Source organism: Cebus imitator, unplaced genomic scaffold, assembly GCF_001604975.1.
Source record: "Cebus imitator isolate Cc_AM_T3 unplaced genomic scaffold, Cebus_imitator-1.0 Scaffold367, whole genome shotgun sequence".
Classification (NCBI taxonomy): Eukaryota; Metazoa; Chordata; class Mammalia; order Primates; family Cebidae; genus Cebus; species Cebus imitator.
In genome coordinates, this window is record NW_016107682.1 from 2,066,965 (window position 1) to 2,079,919 (window position 12,955).

At 36.1% G+C, this 12,955-nt stretch overlaps 2 protein-coding genes across 11 annotated transcripts in view; both read left to right on the forward strand.

Moving 5' to 3' along the window:
* The first annotated feature begins 927 nt into the window (after window positions 1-927).
* The window catches only part of LOC108288181 (liprin-beta-1), a 43,654-nt gene continuing 31,626 nt past the window's right edge, over window positions 928-12,955 (forward strand). For 6 of the 10 annotated variants that reach the window (XM_017507050.2, XM_017507054.2, XM_017507052.2 and 3 more), the window contains exons 1-5: window positions 928-1,048; window positions 3,213-3,344; window positions 9,197-9,289; window positions 9,611-9,703; window positions 11,034-11,148. In XM_017507050.2, coding sequence (XP_017362539.1) covers window positions 1,037-1,048; window positions 3,213-3,344; window positions 9,197-9,289; window positions 9,611-9,703; window positions 11,034-11,148 — 445 coding nt within the window. In that variant the 5' untranslated portion in view covers window positions 928-1,036. The remainder of the gene's footprint in view (window positions 1,049-3,212; window positions 3,345-9,196; window positions 9,290-9,610; window positions 9,704-11,033; window positions 11,149-12,955) is intronic. The other 4 variants (XM_017507058.2, XM_017507059.2, XM_017507060.2 and 1 more) reach the window with 1 other exon arrangement.
* On the forward strand, window positions 4,061-5,300 carry LOC108288191 (cytochrome c-like). The gene has a single exon (XM_017507076.2). It carries the CDS (start codon window positions 4,102-4,104, stop codon window positions 4,414-4,416), a length of 315 nt encoding a protein of 104 aa, XP_017362565.1. The 5' UTR covers window positions 4,061-4,101; the 3' UTR covers window positions 4,417-5,300.

The following is a 12,955-nucleotide window of genomic DNA, read 5'->3' on the forward strand; positions in this document are numbered from 1 at the left end:
TATTGAGGAAAAACTCAAAGATCTGCTATAAGCACTAGAGTTGAAGGACTAACCCAACAGCTCCTCATGGACCTTTGAGTCTATTGAGTTGCCCCTGGCTTTGAACACATCTGTGATCAGTGTCACCTTGAAAGAGATCATGGAACTTGAATTCCCTGGGTTTTTCTTTCTTTTCTTTTCTTCTTTCTTTCTCTCTCTCTCTTTCTTTCTTTCTTCTTTCTTTTTTTTTGAGACAGAGTCTCGTTCTGTCGCCCAGATGGGAGTGCAATGGTACAGTCATGGCTCACTGCAACCTCCACCTCCCAGGTTCAAGCGATTCTCCCACTTCAGCCTCCCAAGTAACTGGGATTATAGGCGCACACCCCCACACCCAGCTAATTTTGTATTTTTAGTAGAGACGGGGTTTTGCCATGTTGGCCACACTGGTGTTGAACTCCTGACTTCAAGTGATCTGCCTGCCTCAGCCTCCCAATGTGTTGGGATTACAGGCATGAGCTACCATGCCTGACACCCCCTGGGTTCTTTTTCTCATTATTCTTGAGGTATCAAATTTTAATAGTTCTTAATGATTTCTGTTTCAAATATTAACTTCCTCTCTTCTAATACTATCTGCACCCTGGCCCCCAAAACGATGACTTCTGCGTACACTCTCTTTCGTAAACGGTTGAAGTAGCTGTAACCAAAAAGTATTGTATATTCCTAATCTACACTAATTTTCTCCAAATTATATAGGACTCCTTAAATTAAATAGCAACATATAAATAGAAATTCAAAGGACCACTGTCTTCTTGGTATTTCTCAGATTTTGTTTTCTTTACAATTGTGTGAGTGGTAGGATCATTTCCTTTTTTTTTTTGTTCCATTTAGAGAAATAACATATGCAGTGGGACTCAAATTCTTTCTCACTCATTGCAGTATTTTGCTCTAAATACAGGTAAGTGTGTTAACAGACCAGGTGGAGGCTCAGGGGGAGAAGATTCGAGATTTGGAGGTTTGTCTTGAAGAGCACAGAGAGAAGTTGAATGCCACAGAAGAGATGCTGCAGCAGGTATGTGTAGAGGCCAGAACCAAGATGGGATTTCCCTGCTGAACTATTTGAGATGCTGCATTTCTATGTTGTGTTTGCTCTGATGCAGCAGTAAGTTTCCTGATTCTTTCAGACCAGCACATTTTAAGCAAATATCGAGAGTAGCAGAGTCTCAAAATATATACATACAATATAAAGTGTTTATGTAATTAGAATCTGGAATAAAATGTCAATAGGATTGTGGCTTATTTTAATTTTCATTTTTTTGCATTCAGATTGTTTCCTCTCACCCATAAGCATATGTTTTATAATTAAGAAAAAAGATAATTATAAAAAATCTAAGAATCCAATTTAAAAATGGGCTAAAGATTTGAATAGACATTTCTCAAAAGAAGACACACAAATGGCAAACAGGCATATGAAAAGATGCTCAGTGTCATTGATCATCAGAGAAATGCAAATCAAAACTCAATGAGATACTATGTCACCCAGCTAAAATGGCTGTTATCCAACAGACAGACAATAACAAATGCTGGCAAGGATGTGGAGAAAAGGGAACACTTGTACACTGTTGGTGGGAATGTAAATTCATACAACCACTATGGACAACAGTTTGGAGGTTCCTCAGAAAACTAAAAATAGAGCTACCATATGGTCCGGCAATGCCACTGCTGGATATATGCCCAAAGGAAAGAAAATCAGCATATCAAAGAAACATCTGTGCCGTTGTGTTTGCTGCAGCTCTGTTCACAGTCACCAAGATTTCGAAGCAACCTAAAGGTCCATCAACAAATGACTGGATAAAGAAAATGTGGTACTTATACACAATGGAGTACTATTCAGCCATAAAAAAGCATGAGATTCAGTTATTTGCAGGAACATAAATGGAATTGGAGGTCATTAGGTGTGAAATAAGCCAAGCACAGAAAGATAAACATCTCATGTTCTCACTTATTTGTGGGATCTAAAAATAAAACAATTGAACCCATGGAGCTAGAGAGTAGGGGGATGGTTACCAGAGGCTGGGTAGGGTAGTGGGGGATCAAGGGAGAGGTGGAGGATGGTGAAGGGGTATAAAATAATACTGTGAATGAATAAGGCCTAGTATTTACTAGCACATCAGGGTGACTATAGTCAATAATGATTTAACTGTGCATTTGAAATAAGTATAACTGGATCGTTTGTAACACAAAGGATAGATGCTTGAGAAGATGGAGACCCCATCTTCCATGATTATTGCATGTTGCATGCCTGTATCAAAACATCTCATGTACCTCATAAATGTATATATCTACTGTGTATCCACAAAATTAGAAAAGAAAAAATTTGAGTACCATCTATAACATATAGGAGAGGCTCCGTAAGGCTGTGGATGGAGGATGCACTGGAGCAAAACCTCGTAGGTTTCCATTCCTGCTGTGCCTTTATTTTTTTTTCCCCCCCGTATGACATTAGGCAAGTTTCTAACCTCTGTGTTACTAAGCTTTCTCATACTTTGATTAAGGATAATAAGAATTTCTACCTGATAAGATTTTTGTGAGGATTGAAACAGTATATGTCACAGTGGGTGCCTGGCATATAGCAAACAGTATCATCATCATCAATGTCATTGTCAGACTGAAGAATATATATGGTTTATGCATGTGTATCTACATAACTTATGTTTCCCTCAGGAAACTGACATGTGCTTATTTCTGCTTAAAGGAAGGTAACTGAAGTGAATAATTTTTTATTTTATTTTATTTTTGAGACAGTCCCACTCTGTTGCCCAGGCTGAAGTACAGTGGCGTGATCTCGGCTCACTGTAACCTCTGCCTCCTGGGTTCAAGTAATTCTGCTGCCTCAGCCTCTCGAGTAGCTGGGATTACAGGTGCCTGCCAGTACACCTGGCTAATTTTTCTATTTTTAGTAGAGACATGGTTTCATCATACTGCCCAGGCTGGCCTCAAATTCCTGACATCAAGTGAGCTGCCTGCCTCGGCCTCCCAAAGTGCTAGGATTACAGATGTGAGCCACCACATCCAGCCTCAAGTGAATAATTTTTTAAAACTGTGTGTATTTAGTAATTATATTTTAGTACACGCTCTACTTGATAGGTGCTGCTTTGCAATCATAAATGAGGTAAATTCACATGTGGATGTTCATAATAAAAGAATTTTTGAATGTATCTTTTAAATTCCAATAGGAGCTTCTGAGTAGGACATCCTTAGAAACTCAGAAGTTGGATCTGATGGCTGAAATATCTAACTTGAAGTTGAAGCTGACGGCTGTAGAGAAGGACAGATTGGATTATGAAGATAAGTTCAGAGACACAGAGGTAAGTGATACAACCTCTCTCTCTCTCTGGGTCACTCTATCTATCTCTCTCACACACATACATTCCTAGGGAAAAGTTGAAATTCCCTGGAGGTGTACAAGGAAGGCAGTTAATTGCTATGTGTCCTCATCCTGCTTCATTTTAAGAATAATCTTGGATTATATTGACTTTTTATCGCTAAATGCTAATGGTGATTTTTATTTCTAGACTTTTGATATGCAATATTAATCCTTTTATCAACCTTTAAGAATACTTTTGGCTTTAGGATATTTGGAGCATCTGTCCATCCATACTGGTTTTCTTAATTTTGTAAATAATGGGCTTAAATGCATGGTTTTACTAGTAGTTATTATTTAGGTACACTGATTATTTACTATGTAATTGAATTTTTTAAATCTGTATAGAAAACATGCTAACATTCTGAAATCGCAAAACCACAGAGCTTTTTCAATGTCTATTAATTTGACTTTCTATTTTTGGTCTAATCCACGTGTAAATCATTCTAATTAAATAAGACTCGCTGTACTTCTACGAAACTCAGGGTACATTCTATAATTTGAAGTATCCAGTTTAGTGGCTAAACAAGCTTTACTGTTTGTTCTATTTTATTAATTCAGGCCTTCTACTTTGTTTGCTGTGTGACATTTGGCAAGTTCTTAACCTCTGTTGTTTTGTTGGTGGAGGGAGAGAGCATATCCATTTGAAATATATTCTGAGCGGTAACCTTTGTTGTGCTAATGACGAAAAAGAATTAAATATGGGTGATGTTGAGAAAGGCAAGAGGATTTTTATTCAGAAGTGTTCCCAAAGTCACACCATGGAAAAGGGAGGCAAGCACAAGACTAGACCTAATCTCCATGGTATCTTTGGGCGGAAGACAGGTCAGCCCTCTGGATTAACTTACACTGAAGCCAATAAGAACAAAGGCATCATCTGGGGAGAGGATACACTGATGGAATATTTGGAGAATCCCAAGAAGTATATCCCTGGAACAAAAATGATCTTTGTCGGCATTAAGAAGAAGGGAGAAAGGGAAGACTTAATAGCTTATCTCAAAAAAGCTACTAATTAGTAATAATTGGCCACTGCCTTATTTATTACGAAACAAGTGTCTCATGACTTTTTTATGTGTACCATACTTTAATAGATCTCATACACCAGAATTTACTTCATGAATGACTGACAGAATAGTTTGTTGGGCAGTCCTTATTTAAAACTAAGACTGGCTTGTGGTTAAATGAGTATGTTCAGTTTTTGGATTTTAATAGTAAATCCAATTTAGTAAATTCTATCACTGTTTACCCCTTCTAAAGATATGATTAGACTTCGTTAGTAATGTTAAATTTTTCACAAAGATGGTGAGTGCCATCTTAAAACTTACTGGAGATTGGTTTTATATTTAGATTTATATAACTGGTTATGTGAATATATTTAAATATGGGGGAAATTCCTTCACTGTCTCAGAACCAAGCAAGATTCACCTGTGTTTTGTGTTCATTTGCCTCTTAAAGGCAAGGGTTGAAGATAAATGGGTAGCAATGGCTATTTTATATTTTTGGCCTTAACTATGCCAATCTAATTAGAATTCCCTGTATTTAAAATGGTTCCTTTTACTTATTGAAAGGCATTTTTTGTGGTTTATGTGTAATATCAAAAATTATTTAACACTTCACACATTTTATAGATAATCTATAAGGTCACATGCTTTTAAAATAGTAGCCAATGAAACTTCACTCTTGGATTCTTTACAATCTAAGTCAAACTAAGTTATAATTTAGGATTGTCTTTAAACAGCCATTCAGAAACAAAACTGTACAACTGCTGTGTATTTGTGATTGGGAATGGTGCTTTTGCCAACTTAAAAGGAATATAGTAGAGGAGATATACACAAATTTAAAAATGATGTGTGATCATAAGACTTAAGATAATTACAAAGAAAACCACAGATCATGAAAATATATATATATATATATATATATATATATATATATATTCATTTGAAATGAAGTATAAAGAGTTGCAGAAATTCCTTCTCTCTGCAGGCCATCTCCCCTCCTTTTTTCTTTGTATTTTGTTTCCTTGGTAGGAGTATGGGAAGCTGTCACACTGGATTAGAAAATGGGTACCACGGAGAGAGGAGAGAAAATGGTTTACTTATTTTCCTCTTCTATGTTTATTTCAAACATGTATTTCATGCTGACTATTTGCCAGCATGGTACCAGGCATCACATACATTATCCGCTATAGGAAAGCCCTTTATAGATCTGGAAATAAGAAGGTTTACTCCATTGCTATTTCAAAATTAAATTTTCTGTCAAAGATTCAATTATAGTGGAACGTCTTGGTATATGTCTCGTTTCTGCAGTGGCAAAATTCATTCGGTTCATGTTTTAATCTTTTTTTTTTTTTAGATGTGATCTTACTGTGTTGCCCAGGCTAGTTTGGAACTTCTGGCCTCAAGCAATCCTCTCATTTTGGCCTCCCAAAGCCCTGGGATTATAGGCATAAGTCACCATGCCCAGACGTGTTTTAATCTTAAAACTCTTTGTCAGTTGCCTATATGAGCATGTTTCTCATTTGATCGAAGCTGGGGATCTTAACACAAGACTTAGAAAGTTACCCAATTAAAAATTCTTGCTTTTGTGCTTTCTCTAAAAACCTGTTGATATTTTCCTCTTTCCCCTCTTTTTGTCAGGTCATAACCCTGTAGTCGTTGTGTAAGGTAATAGTAAAACTCTGTCAACAGATGGACACATGACAGTGGTGCTGGCTCTGCTGCAGGGAAGAATTTACAGTAGATGTGGATAGAGGTAGTCTTCTACATTGTGTCTGCAAAGTCAAGGGGAAATCTTCATCTGTTGTTAACTTAATCTGGATATGAGATGCTAACCAAGTGTTGTGACTAAACTGCAGTAGACGTGTTATTTCTTTATTTTTGTAAGACCCCAGGGCAATATTTACATCCCCTGAGTCTGGCTGCTTTTTTTTAATCAAACTTTTTTTCCCCACTTTCTCGTTATTTCACTCATGCGCTCTCCAATCACATGTAAAGTGATCTTGTCATCAAACTTCTAGTACACTCAATCCCTGATAATCTTCTAATAAAAATTCAGTGTTATTGCTAAAACATATGCGCATACTGGAGATTAGAGACTATATGGTAAACTTAGTGACGTTACATATGAAAATAATTAAAATGATCTTCACTATTAAACTAACTTGAATATTCTCATGTTCCTGTTATCGTTCCCTTAATAAAAATATTTTCCTAGCTGTGTCATGAATCCATAATATTTAACTTTCTCTTAGACTTTTATATTATTTAAATATTAATTTCCGATAAAATAGTGTCATGAGGAAGAAGTAGAGGCATTTCCAAAGGACTGAGGGTAGAAGTTCTTAAACTTTGGAAAATTCAGGACTTGCTTGTCCCTGGAATTGCTAATGGGAGATGGTTGGCATCATTCAACAGTGCCCCCTTCTGGTAAGAGCATAGATATTAGAGACAGTTCCTGCGAGGGCCCTGAAGAGTTCTCTGAAAGGGAAAAGGGAAAAGGAACAGGGATTTTCTTTTTCAAAAGGACTGAACTTCTGATAAGAAATTAATTGAAATAATTTGTATTTCATTTTATAAAGTTTTACATTAGGGAGCTATTTCCAGATTTTCTAGCTTGTGTTGTCAGGGGAAGATATGATTTATTTCAGGTTGGAAATGTAGACCATATGTAAATACTGCCATGAAATATAGTTGAATCGTTTTTGTTAAAACAGATAAATTATCCCAGTTTATAATTCCATTTTTTTCCCATGGTTTCTTCTTTGCACATTGCCACTGTTTCTCAAGGAAGCCGTTAACATACAACAATAGCAGATAGGAATTCACTGCTATTTCTTAACAATGAGAAAGTGAGAAAATATATATTTTAAAAGATCATATTGATAAAGATGACTAAGGACTCATATTATTCAAGGATGATTAGTTTCAAAAACTAGGAAAAGCTGATTTTTTCTTTGAACTTGAATTCTGACCTGTTAGATGAGGAATCACAAATATGCTATTGGATAATGTTAAACAGTTCTTGACCTAATTCATAAGAAGAAAATAGATATCATCTAAGTGAAATATTGTATGATTATTAAGTGTTTCTTAAGGAGAAATTGTATAACTATGATAGGTAATATTTTGCCCATTTTATGAGACCACAATTTAAAGTCTGTGGGTTTACTGGGAAATGTATTTCACTGTAGCATCCCTTCTTTTAGCCTTTGTGAACTTGAATCATTACACTTGGAGGCTTAAAATAATCTCTATTCACAAAGTTGTATTTCTTATAACATTGTTCTACCTGCAATATTTGGCATTCTTGGATAATTTTGTCCTGTACTATATGAATTTGTGACCCAGAAATACTTGCATGTCTTTTTAAAAAGAGAGAAGCTGGCTGGGCACAGTGGCTCATGCCTGTAATCCCAACACTTTGGGAGTCTGAGGAGGGCAGATCACTTGAGGTCAGGAGTTTGAGACCAGCCTGGTCAACATGGTGAAACCCCCGTCTCTACTAAAAATATAAAAATTTGCTGGGCATATTGACAGGTGCCTGTAATCCCAGCTACTCAGGAGGCCAAGGTAGGAGAATCGCTTGAATCCTGGAGGTGGAGGTTGCAGTGAGCTGAGATCGTAGCACTGCACTCTAGCCTGGGAGACACAGCAAGACGCTATATTAAAAAAAAAAAAGGAAAAAGAAGCAAAAATATAGTAACCATTGTAGGGATCTTTGCGTCTTGTAGTAAAATGTAAGTCATTTCCCATGCAGGGTATTTGAGTGTCTCTTTTGGAGGAGTTAATATTGTGTAACACTAATTTCCTTCCTACTCTCTGGGCCCTGGACAAAAATACACCACTACTTCTCAGAATACTTGGACAAGTTTTATGAGCAAATAAAATAAAAAGTAGCTGTAGAAGAGGCACAAAATCATGTTGTGTCATGTAAGCATTGGGATTGGTTTCTCTTTCATTTTCTAATTATAAAATTAGGTAAACGGTAGGGCCCTCATCCACTTTTGAGTTGAGAATTGTCATCAAACTTTTAATAAACTCGATCCCTGATAATCTCCTAATAAAAATTCAACATTATTGCTAAAGTATATGCACATACCTAGAAATCAGAAAATTGTTGATAAACTTTGTGCTGTTACATATGAAAATAATTGAAATGGTCCTCAAAATTAAAATGAGTTTGAATATTCTTATGTTCCTGTTATTCACTTAATAAAAATAAAACATTTTCCAGACCATTTCATAAATCTTAAGAATTCATGGGCTTAAAGGATTTAATTTTCATTCCAGTCTCCCATATTGGGTTGATCAGAAATCCATATTTTGGGGGACAAAGGAAAAAATTACAAATTTTTTAATAGCCATATATCACTGAGAAGGTTCAAAAGGTAAATGGCTTTACTAAAGAATATGGTATATTTAAGCTATGAAATAGCATTCTATGAAATAGAATTAAATAGCACTCTATGAAATAGCAGAGAGTCATTTTTAGGATAGAAATATCTGACAAATAATAGTTATCAAGCTACCTTTCTTAATGAGAATTGCAGTCACCTTATATTTTCATAAGCCCATCACCTTAGGGCAGAGGCATTAGGGATTTAAAGGAATGTTTTAAATGGAAACATGCTTTGGTTCTTAAGGAGGTACATGTATTTCCATTTGTCTCATCTGATTCATGCAGTGTTAACCCTAGGCACTGGTGACTTCTTAGGATTTCCAAGCTGCTCCTTTATAGGTATAGGTAACTGTGTTGCCACTTTCCTGATGTACTTTCTTCTTTCTTCTTGGACAGGGGCTGATTCAGGAGATCAATGATTTGAGGTTGAAAGTTAATGAAATGGGCAGTGAAAAACTTCAGTATGAAAAAAAGCTTGAATCAACCAAAGTAAGTTTTTCTCATAGGTTAACCACAAATGAGTCCACTATTCATCTATGACCAATAATATAAATAAGATGTTTTCTACTTAGTGTATGATAAAGAGAGTATTTTAAAAGTAAATGAAGCTTCCCCCCAAGCTGGAAACCTTCTTGAATTTAAACACCACCGATCTGAATTTAAAAACAAGGCTTAACTCACCCGACAGAACATAACCTGCCCTTTCTCTGAGTTGTATCTAACCTCTTTTATAAATGGATACTATTTTCTTGGTTATTTAGCTTGTCTTTTTCTCTGTAGTTTTCTTTCACTCCTCTGTCTCTCTACCAGTCTTTAATGGCCAAACTTTCTAGCATGAAAATCAAGGTGGGTCAGATGCAGTATGAAAAGCAGCGGATGGAACAAAAATGGGAGTCACAGAAGGTGTAGTAGACGTTGGGTGATGGGGTCCATGGCCTGTTGCTTTCTGGCTTGTGTTGTTTTGCTGTGATGATGTTTTTAGTGGCATGTGCATTCATTCTGTATGTGTGTCACCTGTTGATTAGAAATCATCTCAAGCTGATTGAAGGGATAGTGGGATCCCTGATGTTGTTTTCAGAAACCGTGAAATAGTAAAAAATAATAAACAAGTAAAATGAATAAAAATTATAAATTAAATTTAACTCTCTTAGACTGAGACCCAAGCCTAGTTAAATAATTGTAAACATTCAATTTTTACTGTGAAAGAATTCTGTTTTGTATCAGCAGTAGAGATCACTTTCCTCTTTAGGGACTTTCTTAAAGGTACAGCAGTTGATATTATCGTGGCTGTGAATAGAAATGACTGCTGAGAAGCAGCATGGCAAGAACAGGTTCGCACCTCCGGCCAGTGCTGCTGAAAATGTTCTGAACTTGTCCACTCTACTCCTACCAGAAGTCAAAACTATAGGGCCAGCTGCCTCACTTCACTGGAGAACTACATCTTCTCATAGTACTAAATGTAATAAATACATTTTTAGAGATTCTGAAAGTAAAGTGTAATATCGAATATAAATAGAGCCAGCAAAATGTGTTTGCTAATGCTAATTCTTAACTGAAATGAAACTGAAAATTTAAGCATTAGTACATAGAGGGATGGACTTGAAATTGTATATGTTGTATAGTTAAAAATTAGAAGAGGGCTTAAATATCTGTTTTCTAAATTTATTTTTTCTCATGGTTATAGGAGATTCTGTCCTTTTATCTTAGTGATGAGGGTGAATTATTTGGTTCCATGATTTGACTAAAGTTGTTCATGACTTGCTACCTTGCCCATTAATGAAACTCCGTGCTTGTCAAGGAAGCATGAGTGCCATCTTGAAATGCTGAATAAATGTCAAGCTAGTCTTTTTCAATTTGCATCTTATTTGGCGTTTATGACACTAAGTATGTAATTTGATTATCTTCCTTGATTAACTTTGTTGTAGTTTTTAATTTACCGTAAGATTTAAACCTTAGGGCTATCCCACCCCTAATTTTACTTTAAAAGATCTCTTTTTAATTTGATTACAAAGAAACTTGAAATAATTATACCATAACTATTATAAATGGGGCCTCTGCTAATAGTCTTGCTTCCTGCTTTTCATTGCCTTTGATTTCTGATGCTTGCCTCTAAATTCTTGTAGATTTTGTTTCATTCATAAAATCTGATTATTGATTTAAAGAGCTAATATGCTCTCTGAATGTTCTCTTTTAGTTATGATCTGCTGATTTTAAATGAATTTGTAACTCCTAGGATGAACTGGCATCTTTAAAAGAACAACTAGAAGAAAAGGAATCTGAAGTAAAAAGACTACAAGAAAAATTGGTTTGCAAGATGAAAGGAGAAGGGATTGAAATTGTTGATAGAGGTAAGAAGATACATTTCATATTTGTCATCTTATTTTGTTAAAGTCCTCCAAAATCTATAAAAGAAACTGATGATAGTCAATATGTAGTTTTAGCCTCAAAGAAAGAATAGCAGAATCCAGCCAGGCCCAGAACCACAGGGAATTCTCCAAGATTCTTTACTGTGACTGGGAATCAATCCATTAACATCCTCTTTAGCAGCTGGGAAAGGGGAATTCCGTACTTTATTCAGTATTGAAGATTACTAGACTATAAATGCTCATCACCAGAATGGACTGGTCTCAATTACAATACAAGGGAATGCCAAAGAGTTAAAAAGAACCATCACTATCCAGGATTGTTGCCCTCAGAGCTGAAATTAGATAAAGTAAGGGACTTAGAAACTGTTCCCTCCCTTTTGATAGGGGAAAGATGGCTCTGTATCTTTGGAATAATTAGTGAAAAATTTATACCAGGGATTGAGCCCTCCACCTTTTAGAAAGCAAAAATAGACTAATTCTGTTTTTGGAAAAATGCCTTAATTTGTCCAAATATTTTTTTATAATTGAAGAGGTTTGTTCTGAGTATTATATGGACCATAATTTCTAATAAAGTAGGTTGTACATGATAGAAAATAGCCTGAATGAAATATGTTTTAAAATTATATTTGGAAATATAATGTAGTTAACATCTGACAACACTCGGTTAAATTTAACCTTTCTTTATAATTACGAATGATGACTGTGGCACTGTGAGATACCAAAGCAATTTCTGAGTCACTCAAAACAGTACAAATTCCAGTTAGTGTAGCTTTGTTACATGTTTATCTATTATATGAAAATCAGTAACATTACTGTCTGTCCAATGAGGGACTTGAAATTGATGATCTCTAAAGTCCTTTTGGCTCTAGAATTCCATGGCCTTATATACCTGTAGGTATCACAGTTCCCTGTCTGTCAGAAAATTCATCAAACCTGAGGGAAATGGATTCTCACCCCCAACCCTTTTCTGCCCAATCCACATCACCTACTATACAGCATATATAGAATTGTGTATTGATAAGGGACATTCAGAAATAGGTCATACTGATCATGCTTTTATCGTTTTAAGAATAAAATGGGCTGGGCACAATGGCTCACATCTGTAATCCCATCACTTCGGGAGGCTGAGGAGGGAGGATCGCTTGAGGCCAGGAATTCAAGGCAAGCCTGGGCAACACAATGAGACCCTGTTTCTACAAAAAAAAAAAACACATTTGAAAGTTTTAAATTTCAAATTTCACCAGGCATGGTGGCTCACTCCTGTAATCCCAGCTACTTGGGAGGCTGAGGAGAGAGGGTCACTTAGGCCCAGGAGTTCAAGGTTGTAGTGTGCTGTGATGGTGTCACTATACTTCGGCTTGGGCAATGGAGCAAGATCCTGTCTCTAGGAAAAAAATAATAATAAAATGGCATCACAGGACTTGTGGGCTAGAAGATAATAGAGTAATGCCACCCAAAGTCTGATCTGAGGACTGGAACCAACCTGGCAACTGTGTGTTACCAGTGCCCACCAGCTAAATACGGGGATTGAGAGCAAGTCTTTAGAAACCTCATGTCACGGTGATATTGGGATGGCATCTAACTGCATCCTCAGTGAACTCATCTCATTGGACAGGAGATAGATCCTTTCAGTGTTGCTGAACTTGAGTGGTGAGTTGCATGTAACACAAGTAGCTCTCTAGTTACCTTTGGGAGGACCAGGTATCAAACTGTGGTGGAAATATAAAAACAACCAAAGTGACATTAACTAGTTGTTCATTATGGTATAAGAAGCACTTGTACTCCATAA

What these genes read in the sequence shown, in the direction of transcription:
- LOC108288191 (XM_017507076.2), top strand. Translation starts at nt 4,102, where the DNA reads ATGGGTGATGTTGAGAAAGGCAAGAGGATTTTTATTCAGAAGTGTTCC.